Genomic DNA, 19,193 nt, shown 5'->3' with positions numbered 1-19,193 from the left:
TTTAAAATTTAAAATTCAGAACCAGGTGCCTTGGCTCATGCCTGTAACCTAGCTATTTAGTAGGCTGAACTCTGCAGGAAGATAGATTGGGACCAGCTCAGACCCATCAAAATCAGACCATTTTCACTATTACAGGACACAGAAATAACAAGTTGGTGTTGGGGGGCAGAGGGGAGGTGAGATCCCACTTAAAATTTAATAAAAGCAGCCAGGCGCCAGTGGCTTACACCTGTAATCCTAGCTACTCAGGAACCTGAGATCTGAGGACTGCAATTCAAAGCCAGCCTGGGCAGGAAAATCCATGAGACTCTTCTCTCCAATAAACCACCAGAAAACTGGAAGTGGTACTGTGGCTCAAGTGATAGAGCGCTTGCCTTGAGCTGAAGAGCTGAGGGACAGGGCCCAGGCCTAGAGTTCAAAAGCCCCATGATTGACAAAAGCACAAGGCCCTGAGTTCAACTCTGATAACTGCAATCAATCAACCAATCAACAGTTTAAAACTCTGTTAAGAAAACATTAGCTTCACACAAATAACGCTCCCAGTAGACAAACTGACAAATTTTTGTGCAGGATAGGCAAAAAATGCAGTTAGAGAAGAAAGGTGTTACTCAAGTTCTGATTAGGGGAGAAAAGAATGGCCAGGCCCCTCCCTGGCAAAAGTCACAGCCCTGCAGGCAGAGAGCAAGGTGAGGATAAACAAACACAGGAGAGAGAGCAGGGAGGGGAGGGGCCACAGCTCAGCTATAGAAGCAGAAAGAGGCCTCCCCAGCACGGGCAAGGGACTCAGCTGGCGTGTCTCATCACAGCTCTGAGGACAGAGGTGGACGAGATATGGTAAGAGCAGGGAAGAGACCCAGCTGAAATATTCTTGTCAGAACTGAAGTTAGTAATCCTGATTGGCTGAAACACACAAAGGTGCAAGGCTTTATTAAATTCTGATCTCTCAGCATGCTCACAAGAAGAATTAAAAACAAAAACAGCAAAGCAGTCTAAGGATTAGGAATCTCACAAGATCGTTAGCCTTCTGGTTTAACCTACCAGAGTTCACTTTTGCAGCGACAGGAGCCACATCCACCTTCAGGGACCTGGTAAGAGGCACAGCTTTTGTGGAGGAAGTGTGTGTTATGTTCTTCCTTCGGTCTTTTGCTTTACTTATCTTTGAGAGAGGTGCAAAAATACCTAAGGGATAATGTACAGTGTTAGTTAGAATTACACAGCAAAGAGCATTTCTGGGAAAGGGGCAAGTGTAACTGTGTATTGACAAACCTTTTGGTGCCTAGTACATATCCAGGTGAGAGAGAGCAAATCAGAGCAAGAGAGACATGACATTCACCCCCAAAGAGCTTACAATCTAACGACCAAATTCACACACATTTCATCACACACATCAATTTAAGAAGCACATGCAAGATACATGGCCACATGTTGAGTGAAATTGGGAGGAAAGAGAAAGAAATTAAGGTAACCATTTTCTGTTATATGTATGCTTTGGCAAATAACAGTGGACTATGTATTATTATGTTACTGATGGTGGTTATGGGGCTTGAACTCAGAGCCTGAGCACTGTTCCTGAGGCTCTTTATGCTCAAGGCTAGCGCTCTACCACTTGAGCCACAGCACCACTTCCAGTTTTCAGTGGTTAATCAGAGAGAAGTCTCATGGAGACTTTTCTGCCTGGGCTGGTGATCCTTAGTTCTCAGCCTCTTGAGTAGCAATAGGATTACAAGTGTGAGCCACAAGTGCCTGGCAATTAAAAAAAAAAACAACTTAGCCAGGTGCCAGTGGCTCACACTTGTAGTGAGGGGGGAAGGGAAGGAGGGAGGGAATTCTGTGACTCTAATCTTCCCCAAAAGACCTAGCCCTCAATTCTTGATAATGGTATGTGTATGTGTGCTGTGGAGACACAGAGGGACAGAAGGAATGATCTACCACAGCTACACGGTTAGCATTTCATTAAAATACACTTTACCCAGGCAAGAAAACAAAGAAAGAAGAAACAAACAAGAAAACAAAACCTAACAAATAAGGTTATGACTAAAAAGCAATACTAACAGTTGTGTAATAACTTGTTAAAACAGAGTAGAGATGCTCGAAATGCTACAGAAAACTGAACATTCTGTTTACAGCTAAAAAATAAAAATAAAATAAAAAATGGCAGCGAGCCAGGCCCAGTGGCTCAGGCCTCTAATCCTGGTTACTGAGGATCAGGAAGATGACAGCTCAAGACCATTCCAGGCAAAAAGACAGAGGTATCATCTCAACCAATGAAATCAGGATGTAGTGGCGTGTGTCTATCATCCCAGCTATGCAAGAAAGTATAAACAGGATGCTTTGTGTCCAGGGCAGTCTGGAGATAAACATGAGACCCTTCTTCAAAAATAACAAAAGCAAAAGGGGCTGGTGGCATGGCTCAAGTAGTAGAACTCCTGCTTAACAAGGAGTTCAAACCGTAGCGAAACAAAATAAAATGGGCTGGGAAGGTGACTCAGTGGTAGCGTGCTTGCCTTGCATGCATGAGGCCCTGGGTTCAATTCCTCAGCACCACATAAGCAAAAAGAAAAAAGCTGGAAGTGGCGTTGTGGCTCAAGTGGTAGAGTGCTAGCCTTGAGCTGAAGAGCTGAGGGACAGCGCCCAGGCCCAGAGTTCAGGCCCCACAAACGGACCCAAAAAAAAAACAAAAAAACAAAACAAAAAAAAGAAATAAAATAAAATAAAAAGGTAAGAAGGAAAAAAGTACTACTATGCTACTTTTCTGCTAGCCTTAAAATCTCTCTTCTTGGCATCCTCTACTACCGTACCCTGATTTTCTTACCTTTCTATTTTTTGCTCATTTGCAATTTTCTCTATGTTGCCTATCTATAAGATTTTTTTTCTTTGACTTTGTATCCTTTTTCTATATTCCTTTCATGGATGTTTCTTATTTTGAAACATCGGCTCTGTTTTGAGAGCACTATGTAAAAATGCATGTGAAGCTGGGCACTGGTGGCTCATACCTGTAATCCTAGCTATTCAAGAAGCTGAGATCTGAGGATCACAGTTCAAAGCCAGCCCAGGTAGGAAACTCCATGTGACTCTTATCTCCAATTAACCACCAGAAAACCAAAAGTGGTGCTGTAGCTCAAGTGGTAAAGCACTGGCCTTGAGCTGAAGAGTTCAGGGACAGTGCGTAGGCCCAGAGTTCAAGTCCCATGACTAACAAGAAAAAAAAATGTGTGAAATTGCAGGAAGCTTCATGAACACTGGATGCTACAGGAGAATAGATTGGGACACACTTGTGCATGATAGACTTTCAGAAGGAAATCATCATGCAAGTGTGCAGAATTTTCACAAGTAACATTCTTTTTGAGGTGTGCTGAGGCTAATTCTACATCTGAGACATGTACTTGTGCTATATAAAATTCTTTGTCCTCAAAAATGAATTTTCCCTTACTATCCAGTTATTCATGTCAATCAGTGAGGAATTTCCCTCAGACGCTGACATCTATAAAGTTCACTAAACACACACACACATACACACACACACACAAAGGGAAGAATTATTTTTTAAAAGAAGAGCAACGCTGGGTGCTGGTGGCTCATGCCTGTAATCCTAGCTACTCAGGAGGCTGAGATCTGAGGATTACAGTTCAAAGCCAGCCCGGGCAGGAAATTCCGTGAGACTCTTATCTCCAATAAACCACTAGAAAACCAGAAGTGGCGCTGTGGCTCAAGCAGTAGAGCACTCGCCTTGAGCTGAAGAGCACAGGGACTGTGCCTAGGCCCAGAGTTCAAGCCCCATTACTGACAAAAAAAAAAAAAAAAAAGAAGAGTAATAAATTTCCACACAAATGCAGCCCTTTTAACAAGTTTAACTCCAATTCCTCACAAACTCCCATTAAAAATAACAATATGGTATTTTTTTTAAATAGTATGAGCTTTAAAAAGCTTCTGAGCCAGGTACCAGTGGCTCACTCCTAGAATCCTAGATTCTCAGGAGATTGAGATCTAAGAATCACAATTCAAAGCTAGCCCAGGCAGAAAAATCTACAACTCTGATCTCCAATTAACCATTCAGGAATCAGAAGTGGAGCTGTGGCTCAAGTGGTACAGTGCCGGCCATGAGAAAAAAAAATCCTAAACAAAAGCTTGAGGCCCTGAGTTCAAGTTAAAAAAAAAAAAAAAAAGTCAAAGAGTTAAGCCAGATTTTGAAACTTCTGAACAGCTGCACTGAAAGCTCAAGAAGCAGCTGACAAATTCAGGTCCAAACTTCTGTCCTCTGCCCATAGCCACGCCCACTTCTTTCCAAGTTGTCTGGCTGTTTATTCTAACAGCAGAGATGAACAGTCTCCACAGAGGCTACCGAGCCCAGAAATCACTTACCATCTAGCCCATTCCAGAAAGTTCGTTAAACTCTACCTGAGGCAAGCTTTGCACCTTCATAATTCTTGTTTTTCAAAGTAAAGTTACATAAATATATTTAATGTGTAAAAAGGGGAAATCGCAGCTCTGGGGACCATCACACAAGAGTTTGATTACCCATATTCATAATCCAGATGTTTATAGAACCCTTCTTCTACAGGGGTAGGGGGGATAAGGAATTTTAGGGGGTTACTAACTCTTAGAGGAACTCAGTGGATGTGGAGGATCACCTTCATATCACTACAGGAATATGTACTCCAACCCCAAGGACTGTATCAAGTGCAAGGTAGAAATAAATATCTTTTTATAATGGAGGGTCTCAAAACATTTTACCTCCTATGAGTCCTCTGTCAGAAAGCTACTGAAGGAAGTACTCCACCAAAGAACTAAGCAAACCAAGAAATAACTGATTTAGAAAAGTAAGAGCTCTAAATCTTTTCTCTTCAGGGTATAAAGTCAGTAAATATCTAAGATGGGGGAAAAAAATCAAGAAAAGTACATATAAATTTTTTTATTATAAACACAGATATTAATATCATAGATTCAGCTGACAAAGTTGAAAAAGTTCTTGCCTCTAAAAACAAGCTTCAGAAAACAAAGAAAATGGTTTTATTTTAACAAGCCACAGTACACAATTTGACTTATCAGATTAGTTGCATGTATTTACTTTGGTAATTATTTTTTAAACATAAAAATAATATTACCATCAAGAATTAATATTTATTATAAGATGCCTATAATGCCAAGAGCTGGTGGCTCATGCCTGTAATCCTAGCTACTCAGGAGGCTGAGATCTGAGGATTACAGTTGAAAGGCAGGAATGTCTCCAATTAACTACTAGAAAACTGGAAGTGGCGCTGTGGCTCAAGCAGCAGAGCACTTCCTTTAGCTGAAGAGCACAGGTCCAGAGTTCAAGCTCCATGACTGACCAATTCAAAAAAAAAAAAAAAAAAAACCTTCTTGGACTAGGAAATCTATCAAAGTATGAAAGCAATATAATAATTGATAAATTCAAGAGCAGTGACTCACACTGATAATCCCAGTTGCTTATTAAGTAAAGAATGGGAGGATCCTGGTTCAAGGCCAATCCAGGCAAAAACAGAAGACTTTATTAAAAATTAACTGGAGGGGGTAGTGCTGTGGCTCAAGTGGTAGAGCACTTGCCTTGAGCTGAAGAGCACAGGGATAGCGCCCAAGCCTGGAATTCAAGCCCCATGACTGACGAAAAAAGAAAACAACAACAACAAAAAAAATTAACTGGAGCTCAAAAGGGCAGTAGGCATAGCTCAAATGGTGGAGCATCTGTTTAGTAAGCTCAAGATGCTGAGATCAAACCCCAATCCCATTAAAAATTTATAAAGGAAAAGTCATTCAACTATATGAAACTGCATCCCAAAACACTGCAAATGAAGTTCAAAGGCCAATGTCAAAATACAAAAACACATCTATAATAAATATTGGAGCTAATATCTTAAATATGAATATTTTCAAACTCTGAACAGTTTTCAAAGCACTAATATTTTAATTTTAATGAATATTATGAACAGACAAGTACCCCAATACCACATACAAATGGTAGAACAGCAAAACATTTTAGCCTTCTCTCTCCCCACGATGTGAAAAAATAGGAATCCAAACACAGACATTTTCACCTGTTAAACTGATAAAAGTTAAAGGAAATGGAGCCATTAAGGTCACATGTTCAAAAACCATTTCAATATTTGGGGAAAATCATAATTATATGCCATGTAAAAATGTAGAATAGAAAACTTCTGCATACATAATCCAAATTCTGAAAAAAATTAATGTACAAGTGTCATTTTCTTGTTTCTTCTTTTTTTTTTTTTTTGGTCAGTTGTGGGGCTGGATGCTGTCAGGACCTGGATGCTGTCCCTGAGCTCTTCAGCTCAAAGTGAGTGCTCTACCACTTGAGCCACAGCACCACTTCACTCATTTCTTCTTTTACATGCTTTTCACCCCTTAAGGCATGGACATTTTATAAACAATGCTTTTCAAGTTAAACTCCATCCTACATGAGGGACATGTGTCAGGAAGAAGTCAATCATTGAGGTGAGTTTGTAACCGTTGGCCAGCAGCTAGCATTGGTCAGGTGCTTATGAGGTCTCAATACACCTTGTCCCAATCTCACACTGTGAGAACCCGGGCCACCCACACGGTCAACTCCAGATTTTACTGCTGAGAACATCCCAACCTGCCTGCCCCTACCTGACTCAGCATTGCATCACAAATGACCGATTTCATCATCAGAAATGACGACTGATGTCATCATGATCTCCTGGTTCAACTCCCCATGTGTGACCTCACACTTCCCTCCCAGGCCACCTTACATCCCACCATTCATCTTCTAATCCCTTCCTCACTTTGCCCACTTCCTTCTGTGGCATGTTTAAGAAAATAATAACCTTGGTGAAACCAACACCTATATTAACCCCCTTTAACACCACTGGAGAAAAGCAGCAGGCCTTACACACTTGGTACCCTAAGTCTATGACTGCAACCGCCCCCACACACACCACACACACACACACACACACACACACACACACTCAGCCAGCTTCTACCTGCCCTCTCCTCCCTCTGCATCTCCAATCTTCTTTCTCTTTAACTTCTAACGACCTGCCTCTTTCCTGACATCAGCAATGACCTCCCTTCTTATTTTCTGACAAAATAGGAAGTCAAAAGAGGATCATGCAGGCTGCTGGTGGTTGCCTGTGATCCTAGCTACACAGGAGGCTGAGGTTTGAGGATTTCAGTTGAAAGCCAGCCTGGGTAGGAAAGTCCATGAGATTCAAATCTCCAATTAAGCAGCAAAAAGCCAAAGTAGAAATGTGGCTCAAGTGGTAAAGCATTAGCTTTCAACAAAAAAGTTCAAAGACAGTGCTCAGGTCCTCATTTTAAGCCCTAGGACTGGCACAAAGAGAAAGAAAGAGCAAGGGAGGGGGGGGGGGGATGGAGAGGGAGATTAACAGAAAGAGAGAGAGTCATGTGGTCTTCCCACGTTTCTCTTTTGGGAGGGTGAGCTGGGACTGGCACAATGGGAGACAATCTCTCAGGTGGAATTCTACCCTTCTAGTTTCTCAAGGACTTTCCTCCTATGAATTTCCCTTTCCTGCACTGTCCATGTTTCTACTTTCTATCATTCTTACCAGTGTGAATAAATGTGCTATGCCATCGCCGATGTTTAGGAAAAATCTTCCCCTGGTTCTACAGGCCCCTTCACTCACCTCCTGAGAAACAAGGGACACATTTTATTTAAAAACTGTAAGATAGCCAGGTGCTGGTGGCTCACACCTGTAATCCTAGCTACTCAGGGGGCTGAGATCTGAGGATTGCAGTTCAAAGCCAGCCCAGGCAGGAAAGTCCATGAAACTTTTATCTTCAATAAACCACCAGAAAACCAGAAGTGGTGCTGTGGCTCAAGTGGTAGAGCGCTAGCCTTGAGCTGAAGAGCTGAGGGACAGCTCCCAGGCCCAGAGTTCAAGTCCCACTACCGGAAAAAAAAAAAAAAAACTGTAATATCTTACAGACCAGGAAAGTAGCTCAGGGTTAGAATGTGCTTGGTATATACCAGGCCCTGGGTTTAATCCTTAGCACCACCAAAAATAAAGAAACTATGAAAGAATAAAATTTGATTTTGCTTCTTTAATTTGTATTTAGTTACATAGTATCCATCTTACCATACTTGGGGGCACATTTGAAGTACTGGACTTTTCCAACACTTCCATTATTTTTGCCTTCTGGCTCATCCAATTCAATGCCAGCCCACTGGCCATTTGCAAATTCAGTTGTTCCACAGAATCTTAATGTACCAATCTAAAGAAAACACAGGTCAAGAGAAGCTTTAATATGAATGATTCTAAGTGTCTTGCTTTTGGCAACTTTATCACAGAAGTTTTTAAAAAACTCAAAGCATACCTTGGAATAAGGAACATTACCATAGATAAAAAGGAGATATCAAATAATGACAGAGCCAATTCACTAAGAAGACATAATTATCCTACATGTGTATGAACCCAACAAGTGACCTTCAAAACAAGTTCTTTATCAATAGAACTGAAAGGGAGGAATCCACATTGTATTCGGAGACTTTACTCGCCTCTCTCAGTGAGAAACAGACTAAATGGGCTAGAAGATCAGTAAGACTGTAGAAAAACTAAGCCATCTATTAACCAAGTTGACTTTACTGACATTTACTGACCATTTCACCCAAAGCAGAAGAATATAAATGTAAAACATACAACTATATGTTGTCATACCATAATAGAATTAGACTAGAAATCACTAACAGGAAAAATACACAGAAATCTCCCAAATATTTGAAAATGAAAAGATGTACCCTTAAATAAATCATAGGCAAAGCCAGGCGCCAGTGGCTCATGCCTAGTTACTCAGGAGGCTGAGATATGAGGATCACGGTTCAAAGCCAGCCTGGGCAGGAAAATCTGTGAGATACTTATCTCTAATTAACTACCAGAAAACTGGAAGTGGTGCTGTGACTCAAGTGGTAGTGCTAGCCTTGAGCTGAAGAGCTCAGGGACAACACCCAGGCCCAGAGTTCAAGCCCCCAACTAAATAAATAAATAATCATAGGCAAAGGAGGAAAAAAAATAACTACAAAGTAATCTAGAAAGTATTCTGATCAATAAATATTCAATCAATAAACACACACTCAAAATCAGCAAAAAGTGAGTAAGGATTTTTTTAATGAAAAGTAGAAAAATAAGAAGAAAAACATCAACCACTCTCTATTCAAATAGTTTATAACCTTAATGGTACTTTATAGTAAATGCAAATCTGAAGGATAATATACTATAAAATTTGTGGGATGCAACAAATGCAAAGCTTAGAGAGAAACTTATAGCAACAAATGATAGTGTTTAAGATGGCTATCGCAAACTGGTGATCTAGACTTCCATCCTAAAATTCCATAAAGTAATGCCAGGCACTGGAGGCTATACCTGTAATCCTAGTTACTCAGGAGGCTGAGATCTGGGGATCACCATTTAAAGCCAGTTGGGGCAGGAAAGTCCCTGAGACTCTTATCTCCAATTAATCACCAGAAAACCAGAAGTGGCACTGTAACTCCAAATGGTAGAACACTAGCTTTGAGGGAAAAAACTCAGGGACAGCGCCCAGGCCCTGAGTTCAAGCCCCTTCACCAATCAATCAATAAACACACACTCAAAATCAGCAAAAAGTGAGTAAAGATTTTTTTTTAATGAAAAGCAGAAAAATAAGAAGAAAAACATCAACCGCTCTCTATTCAAATAGTTTATAACCTTAATGGTACTTTATAGTAAATGCACATCTGAAGTTCACATTTCCAACCAAGGATCTTTCTACTACACGTTGAACCTTTTTTCTAAACCTCAAAGCTGTGACCATGTGGCCCTACCTTTGGACAAGAGTTAGGGAATGAGGATTTCACTTTAGGGATCGTAGTTACTATACCTTATTTTAAAAAACAAATTTTATTTATAAATTCATAAGAAAATTACATTCAAAGAATATATATTCATGTAGATTTTATTTCAGGAATTTGAAGTTGTTTTAATATCATGAATTCCTTTAATATAATCAATCATATTAGGTGATTTAAATGATAAAAGCATTATTATATCGAGATATTAATGTATTTGAGCAAACTTTTAAGCTTCTAATAGAAAAGAACAAGTGTTATTTCTCTTGTTCTATTTTTAAATATCCATTTAAAACTTGGGGTGGAAAAGGGAACCCTCAGTAGATAAATGGATGAAGAAAATGTGGTATATATATATATATATATAATGGAATTCTGTGTCTCCATGAGAAAGAATGACACTACCCCATTTGTTAGGAATGGAAAGACTTGGAAAAAAAATATGTTAAGTGAAGTAAGCCAGGCCCAAAGAAACACAGGTCCCTTGGTTTCCCTTATTTGCAATAACTAGTATATGTCTAGGATAACCTTACCAGACAATCAGAAAAAGCAAAAGCTATGTACATATGACCATATAAGATGATATGAAATGACCCCCAAGATAGGGACACAAATGGTTTTATCTTTGTTGCTGTTGTTTTTAATGTACTTATAATGTACTATGTGATATTTTTGTTTCTTTCATATGTTCTTCCCCCATGGTATAACCCATGTTTTCACATTGTGTTTGATTCCAAGTACCTGCATCTTGTATATACATTTTTCTAATTTGGGGAAAGGAAGGGAAATAACAAAATGCTGAAACAAGGATACAGATTGACCCATTGTAACAACAATGAGATATACAAGACACTGTGTTGAAAACAAACTTTACCACTTGCAGGGGGGGAGGGAGGAGATGGGGAGGTGGGAAGGGAAGGGATAGTAGGGAAAAAACAAAGGAGGGGGTAACAATGCTCCATAGGAAATGTACTCATTACCTTACTCATGGAACTGTAACCCTTCTGCACAGTATCTTTACTGTATATATACATATATGTATATATATATATATATATATATATATAATATAGTATATATATATGTATGGGATGTAGCTCAGTGACTTGCCTAGCAAGTGCAACATCCTAGCTCAATCCCCACTACCAAAAAAGGAAAGACAATAATAATAATAATAATACCGTTACAAATAAAATAATCTGACTTCATCCTTAATAAAGAAATACAAAAAATAATCTTTTCATAATATTGTTTGTATTTAATACAAAATAAAAGAAATATGTGGGGAAAGAATGATTTGCCCCAGACGCTGGGCCCTGGACACTGGTAGCTCAGGCCTGTAGTTTCCGTACCTTCTGTCCTGCAATGACGACACGGTCCCCCAACTTCAGGCCAAGGGATGTCAGCATGGCCTTGCTGGTGCTGTGATCATGGCTTGGAAACATGGCCTTCGGGGCAGTGTAGCACAGTGGCACGGCGTCTAAGAGCATCTGTTTGATTTCCTTCGCAGTGGCAGCTGCATCGGCCATTTCTAAGGGCATATCCACGGGGTCCGGAACAACGTCCACAGGGATCTGTCCTTTGTCATTCTAGAGTAAAGACAAGAAAGTATTCAGCTCTTAATTCCTTAAGACTCCTAGATGGTATATAACATCTTTTGTGGAGGAATTTTAAGTTAAATATATTCATCGTTTATTTAAAATATTTAGTGAACACTATGCCAAGTTACTGTGGGAGGCAATAAAGATACCATAGAAAAGAAAATGAAGAGCAAAACAAGGTATTGGTGGCTCACGCCTGTAATCCTAGCTATTCAGAGGCTGAGCTCTGAGGATCCCAGCTCAAAGCTAGCCCAGGCAGGAAAGTCCACAAGACTCATCTCTAGTTAACCACAAAAGAGCCAAAAGAGGAGTTGTGGCTCAAGTAGTAATGTGTGCAAAAAAAAAAAAAATTAAGGCACAGTGTCTAGGCCCTGAGTCCAAGCCCCACTACTGCACAAATAAACAAATAAAATGAAGCAAAAAGAACAACAATGAAAAGCTTCCTCGTAAACCCTGGGTCTCCTTGGCTCAGGCCGAAATTTCCTGAATAGAGACCCGGAAACACAACAAATCAAAGAAAGGTTGGACAAATGGGATTGTATAAGGTTGCAGAGCTTCTGCAGGGCAAATGACATAGCTAGCAAGATCAATAGAAAGCCCACGGACTGGGAGAAGATCTTTACTAGCCAAACAACGGACAAGGGTCTCATAGCTAAAATATACTTGGAACTCAAAAAATTAAACCACCCAACAACAAATCCTCAAAGAAACAACTGCCCAATAAGTAAGTGGGCGAAAGACTTAAAGAGAAGCTTCTCTGAAGAAGAAAGAAGGATGGCCAATAGACACATGAAGAAATGTTCAACATCCCTAGCCATAAAAGAAATGCAAATCAAAACAACATTGAGATATCACCTCACTCCAGTTAGAACAGCAAAAATCAAGAACTCTAACAACAACAGATGCTGGAGGGGATGTGGACAGAAAGGAACCTTACTTCATTGTTGGTGGGAATGTAAACTTGTTCAACCACTTTGGAAAGCAGTATGGAGGTTCCTCAAAAGACTCCACATAGAGCTCCCCAATGACCCAGCAATCCCACTTTTGGGCATTTACCCAAATGATCACAAACAAGGCCACACTAAAGCTACCAGCACAACTATGTTTATTGCAGCATTATTTACCATAGCTAAGATATGGAACCAGCCCAGATGCCCCTCAGTAGATGAATGGATCAAGAAGATGTGGTATATATACACAATGGAATTCTATGCCTCCATCAGAAAGAATGACATTTCCCCATTTGTTAGGAAATGGAAAGGCTTGGAAAAAATTATATTAAGTGAAGTAAGCCAGGCCCAAAGAAACATAGGTCCCATGGTTTCCCTTATTTGCAATATCTAGTATAGGTATGAGTCAAGCGGAAAAAGTCAGAGAATGTGATGTTAGGAAAACGAACCCTCAAATATGTATTTTAATGTTTTTGTTTCTTTCATGCATGTGTTTCTAACGCATTTATAAGATTATTTCTTTGTTGCTTTGTATGTCCCTCCCCCACAGTGTAACCCCCGCTTTCACTATATTTGATGTCAGTATAACATGTGGAGGAGATGGGGACAAACAAGTCGTTTAAGGATTCAGGTGAACCTGTTGCAACAATGAGAAGTACAAAATGTCATGTCAAAACCAGCTTTACAATGTCGGTGGTGGGGGGGAGAGGGGGTATGACTGGGTGGGGGGGGAGGGGGGAGGCTGGGAAGGGAGGTGAAGGGTAAACAAAGGAGGAGGCTGCAATGCTTGGTAAGAAATGTATGCATTATCCTGCCCATGTAATTGTAACCCCTCTGTACAGTATGTTCTCAAATAAAATAAAATAAAATTTTAAAAAAAAAAAAAAAAAAGAAAAGAAAAGCTTCCTCGTGACTATTGATGGAACTGCCCTTCTTTCTGACACAGTGGCTGCCTAAGTATAATCCAAGGTCATTTGCCAAGTCACATGTCAACTGTGAATAAAGTTGACTTGGTTTTTGTTTGGTTTCTTTTGGGGTTTGGGGTGTGTGTGTATGTGTGTGTGTGTGTGTGTGTCTGCACATGCTCCAGTCCTAGGGCTTTGACAACGCCTGGGCAGTGTCCCTGAGCTATTTTTCTCAAGGCTAGCACTCTACTACTTGAGCCACAGCTCTATTTCCAGGTTTTTGGTGTTTAATTGGAGATAAAAGTCTTACAGATTTTCCTGCCCAAGCTGGCTTTGAACAACGATCCTCAGATCTCAGCCTCCTGAGTAACTAGGATTACAGGTGTGAGCAACTGATACCTGGCATGGTTTGCTCCATTCTTAGATGTACATTTCTTTTTACTTTGCATTTAACTTTTATTCTTTTGGCATATGTTTCCTTTTCAAAGAATATCAGGTATTATTTAATATACAAGTAACTTTAATAGATGTAGTTGTATTTGGTAGCTAACTTTCCATAAACATATCAAAAAGCTAAATGAAAGATACTTAAGTTCAAAGATAATGAATAACACTTTAAGAAAGATTTTGCTTTCCCGAATGTGGCAATGAGGGCTGACCCTCATTGTGTGGCTTAAATTTATTTCAGACAATACCATCAAACTCGTTTTATCTCTTTGCAAGTTCTATATATCCCATTCTTGATGCTTTTCATATCTGGTAAATTACTGGCCATCTACCTAAAGGCTCTTCTATTAATAGTATGCAGATTCAAGTTTACTGGGAGAGAATATAACACACTTCTTCTCCTTCCCCGTCTTACCCTGAATGCAGGGTTGGCTCCATGCTCTAGCAAGCACTTCACGGCTCCTGCACACAAGTTATATGATGCAATATGCAAAGCTGTCCCAAAGCTAAAGTCACTGCAAGTGGCATCCACATCTGCAATTAAACATCACAAGCACATTAATGAACTTCTTTGATATGTAATACAATAAATAGGAAAGTTAGTTGGGCACCAGTGTCTCACCCTTGTGATCTTAGCCTCTCAGGAAGTTGAGCTCTGAGGATCAAGGTTTGAAGATAGCCAGGATAAAAAAGTCTATGAAACTCTTATCTCCAAATTAGCCACCAAAATGCTGAAAGTAGAGGTGTGGCCCAGGTAGCAGACACAAACCTTGAGTGAAAAAGCTAAGTGACTGCACCCAGGCCCTGAGTTCAAGTACCAGTATAAGCATTAGGTACACAGACAGACAAACAGGACAGACAGACAGACAGACAGACAGACAGATAGATAGATAATTTGGAATAGAAAAGTCTACATATTTAGAAACAATTGAAACAAAAAGTAAATCCCTGATGTATTAAATGTTAAACTGTAAAAATTAAATCATAAAGATATAAACATTGGTTAACACAATAATAGAATAACAATAGAACACATTGTTCCCTTAACAATTTGTGCTATATGGTAATCATAAACTCATAAATTATGGTAAAGAAGTTATTGATAATTTTTGATAATTTTTAAATATACAGAACAAAAAAATCCTAGTAAAATTTAAATGGAACAGAGACCAAGAAAGAGAAAATCAAAAGGCTAGGAAGGATTAACATTATAGAAGCCTTAAGAACAGTGTTGACAACAAAAATATATTAAGTTGTATTAAAGAAATTCTTAAACTTAGTTATTGCAATTGCAAAGGAGGTGGGGGTTAGTTTGGAGAAGAGTACATTCAGCCATTTATAGGACTTAAATCAACCCACCAGAAGTACTATTTCACCTTGGAACATAATCTTTGTATTTCAATCTGGGTCAAATAATCCACCAATAAAATAAAATAATACAGTAATACAATAATATATTGTAAAATGTAATGATCCCATTCTGGGTTTTCCAGCCATCACAAACTAAGTCATATTAAAAAGCACTGAATGATCCAGTGCCAGTGGTTCATGCTTTTCATCCCAGCTACTCAGAAGACTGAGATCTGAGGACTAAGGTTCAAAACCAGCCCAGTCTGTGAGACTCTTGACTCTAACAAACTACCAGAAATAAAGTAGCCAGAAAGTGCAGTTCTGACTCAAGTGGTAGAGCACTAGCCTTGAGCAAAAGAAGCTCAAAGACAGTCCCAAGTCCTGAGTTGAAACTCCACCACACACACATACACACACACACATACACACACACACACACACAGCAATGAATAGCAATGATTCATAATTATAAAAGTAACTATCTTTGTTTACCACGGCAAGGTTTACCAAGGTTCAAGTGGGGAATCCACAAACTGTAACCTATGGGCCACTCCTCCTGTTTCCAGTGTTACTGGAACTCACACCCTCTCACTCAGGGACAGAGACCATAAGGTCTGCAAAGTCCACAATGCTTATTTACTATCTGGCCCCTCATAGAAAAAAAAAAGTTTTCCAACCCCTACTCAGTAACATAGTGCTAAATCCTCAACCCAATTAGAGTAATTAAGCATAAAAACACTGACGCATACTGCTCCATTCCACTCTAACAAATGGACTTTGACTTCAAAATATAAAAGGGGAAAATCTCTCAATTATAAGGGTATTTTAATAACTTTCAATAAATCATTGTATTATACTTAAACCCAGGAAATCCTCCAGACTTGAGAATCCTCCTTCAAAAGTTTTCTTTAACAAGAATTTAATGTACCTCTAATTCCACCAAGTGCTCACTTAATCTACATGATACCATTCCCAAATGCTCTATCCACAATTTACTACAAGCAACCCAGACCTGCTCAACACAGATGCTCTTGTATTACTAAAGACATAGTACCAGGAATTGAAGCTTTTCTTCCCAACATCATTTATAACGATGCTGGGGAACAATAGGCTTTTATAAAGGAAAAAGGACAATTAGGCAAATTAGAGTTTTAGACACTAACATTCTGACATATTTGAATGTGTCACACTATTGAATGTGTCACACTGCTGAATCTCTAAAACATGTCTTTTATCATTCTGACAAGGCTGTACACTCTCTTTAACTTTAAGGAATGCTATTCATTTGCTCTTATCTATTTCTCAAAAGAAAAGTGACCCCCTCCCTCAACTCCAGAACTAGGAGTTAGACATCAATTTTAGGATTTTGTCATCAAGATAAGAAGGGGGGAAAAAAGATGTAAAATTGTTTCCTTGAAGTTGAATCACAGAATTTCAGAAGTGAATGCCACCTATTAGAAATGTGCTTGACTATTTCAATGCCTAGCTTTGCAGGCTTTATTGCTCTGTGACTGGCCTACCCAAACAAGACAAAAGAATTATAAAGCACACAAAATCAATTTCACATAAAACTCCATGCCATTCCAGAGGACTGCAGAAAACCCAGAGAACAATCTTTTCATTTTGTCACTTTGTTCTAAGCCTTTTGTGAAATACTCAGTCTTCAACACAGAAAATTTCAACTATCTCAGAAATAAAATGGGGTCTTAGGAATGCATCTGAGATGACTTATTAGAAAGAAAAACCTTGATTTCATGACTTCTGTACCAATATCTTCCCATGAATACTATCAAACAGTGATCAGACAGCACTTGCCTTTTGGTTTTGATGTCTTCAAAATCAGGCTTATAAGTTCTGGAACATCAAAATACGCAGCATAGTGCAAAGCATTCATGTTTGTCCAGCGGCTTCGCAAGCTTACATCTGCTCCCAGATCAATGAGCTGAGCTGCAAACTTCACCGCCGTCTCAACATCACCTAAAGAAGATGGCCGAAATTACTTTTCTTCAGCACAATGGGTCTACCACCTCACTTAAAATGGCAAAGCAAACAACACACTGAATCTACATTTACATCTCAAGCTTACATTCAGGAGCTATTCAGAGACAATAATTATGCTCAGAAATATGAAGAAAGCCCTTTGCCATAAAGATATGTCACCTCACTGTTCTTTAAGAATAAACTTTTGGAACAACCTAAAAATACAATAAGAAACTGGTTGAAACTGGGCATTGGTGGCTCACACCTGTAATCTTAGTTGCTTAGAGGGCTGAGATGTGAGGATCTAGGTTTGAAACCAGTCCAGGCAAACAAGTCCTAGAGACTCTAATCTCCAATTAACTAGCCAAAATTTGGATGTGGAGGTAAAGCTCAAGTGATAAACTGCAAGACCTGAGGTCCTGAGTCCAAACCCTAGTACTGGCACAAAAAGAGAGGAAGAGGAGGAGGAGAGAGGAGGAGGAGAGAGGAGGAGGAGGAGGAGGAGGAGGAGGAGAAGAAAATTAGTTCAACTGGAATATCATATTATTGGTAAAGATGCTTTGTACTCATAAACTGACATGTTGAATTGAAACCTTTTGTCAAGTAGCTAAAGATACATTTTCTTTAAAAAAGAAAGAAAGAAAAGAAATACTAAAGCCATTATAAACCACACAGACTAGTGCTGCTTACACTGGTTCTGTGGACACTGACATCTAAACTGTAATCTGTTAAATCTTCTAAGGCTTTTTCATTTTCCCTCTTTAATGTTTCCTGTGATTATACTAATTGAAACAATGTTATGCCTTTTAAAAATATCTGGGTTTGGGGCTAGGAAGGTGGATCAGTGGTAGAGCGCTTGCCTTGAGCAGAAGAGCTGAGAGACAGCGAGAGTTCAGGCCCCACGACTGGACCCAAAAAATAAATAAATAAATAAAATAAAAATATCTGGGTTTATATTCTATTTCATTTCCATATTACAAAAATTTTTATTTTATCTTATAGGAGGGGTCAGTCTCTGACAGACTATGGGAAAAACAATTCTTTACCACTTATAGTTTAAGACATTTTATACTAGACTACTGAAACAGTATAGCAACACTATCTAGTAAGTAAGAGAGGCAGGGTTACAAAATAGTAAAGCATGAAAGAGTGTCAGTTTGGGAAATCAGTTTAGGGAAATACATATACGTTATCAAACAGGTTTCTTAAGAAGGATGAACCTCAGACAAGACCTCCAAAAGCCTGAGGTCTGTAGGAATTACTATGCCTGGAAAACTGACCTTGGATTGACCTTACTAATTACTCTCAACTAGTGAGCAATTAGATATGAAGCCTACTGCACAAAATTTGAGAGGTGCCACGAGGTTATGAAGTCTTCCCTGAAGGAAAGAAACACGGTTTGCCAGGGATTCATTGAATCTTCTCCTCCCAGGCAATGTTAGTACTGTTGTCTGGGTGCTCTCCCAGGTCCTGTCAGGTGTACAAGAGGTGACACACAAGCGGAGATGAGGGAAGCCAGTGAGAGGGTAGCACATACCAATGCCATGCGCTCCAGACTTGCAGGTATAATGTAAAAGAGTCATATCTGTCAGTCCATCTCTGTCATTCACATTACAGCCTCTTTTCAGAATCTGAAAACAAAAGGAAATAAAGACTAGTAGTATGTGGTTACGGAGGATTATACTAATTGAAAAGTAACTTTGTGCCTTTTTTAAATATCTGGGTTTAGTTTGGCCCTGGTGGCTCATGCTTGTAAACCTAGTTACTCTGGAGGGCTAAGATCTGAGAATCAAGGTTCAAAGTCAACCTGGGCAGGAAAGCCCATGAGATTCTTATCTCCAATTAACCACCAAAAAAAGCTAGAATTAAAGGTGTGGCTCAAGTAGTAGAGTGCTACCCTTGAGCAAAAATGTATAGGGACATTGCCCAGGCCCGAGGTTCCAGCCTTAGGACTGGTGCGTGCACACATGCGCGCACACTCACACACACACACACACACAATCTGGGCTTACAGTTTGTCTTTATTTCATTTTTATATTATCAACACTGTCATTTTATCTTACAAAAGTTAGCAGCCCATGATGGATTTGGGGGAAAACAACAATGTGTGTGTGTGTGTGTG

At 39.5% G+C, this 19,193-nt stretch overlaps 1 protein-coding gene across 2 annotated transcripts in view; it reads right to left on the bottom strand.

Annotated features, from left to right (window-relative positions):
• Clip4 (CAP-Gly domain containing linker protein family member 4) overlaps positions 1-19,193 on the bottom strand; it is a 61,315-nt gene that overhangs the window by 28,996 nt on the left and 13,126 nt on the right. For both annotated transcript variants that reach the window (XM_042696785.1, XM_042696786.1), the window contains exons 4-9: positions 18,609-18,702; positions 16,907-17,068; positions 14,157-14,275; positions 11,191-11,427; positions 8,097-8,232; positions 1,039-1,179 (exon numbers count right to left, since the gene is read on the bottom strand). In XM_042696785.1, the coding sequence (XP_042552719.1) occupies positions 1,039-1,179; positions 8,097-8,232; positions 11,191-11,427; positions 14,157-14,275; positions 16,907-17,068; positions 18,609-18,702 (889 nt within the window). The remainder of the gene's footprint in view (positions 1-1,038; positions 1,180-8,096; positions 8,233-11,190; positions 11,428-14,156; positions 14,276-16,906; positions 17,069-18,608; positions 18,703-19,193) is intronic.

Source organism: Dipodomys spectabilis, unplaced genomic scaffold (genome assembly GCF_019054845.1).
Source record: "Dipodomys spectabilis isolate Male_0828 unplaced genomic scaffold, ASM1905484v1 ptg000210l, whole genome shotgun sequence".
NCBI lineage: Eukaryota > Metazoa > Chordata > Mammalia > Rodentia > Heteromyidae > Dipodomys > Dipodomys spectabilis.
Note: the sequence above shows the minus strand (reverse complement) of the source record. Positions and strands in the feature narration are given on the sequence as shown.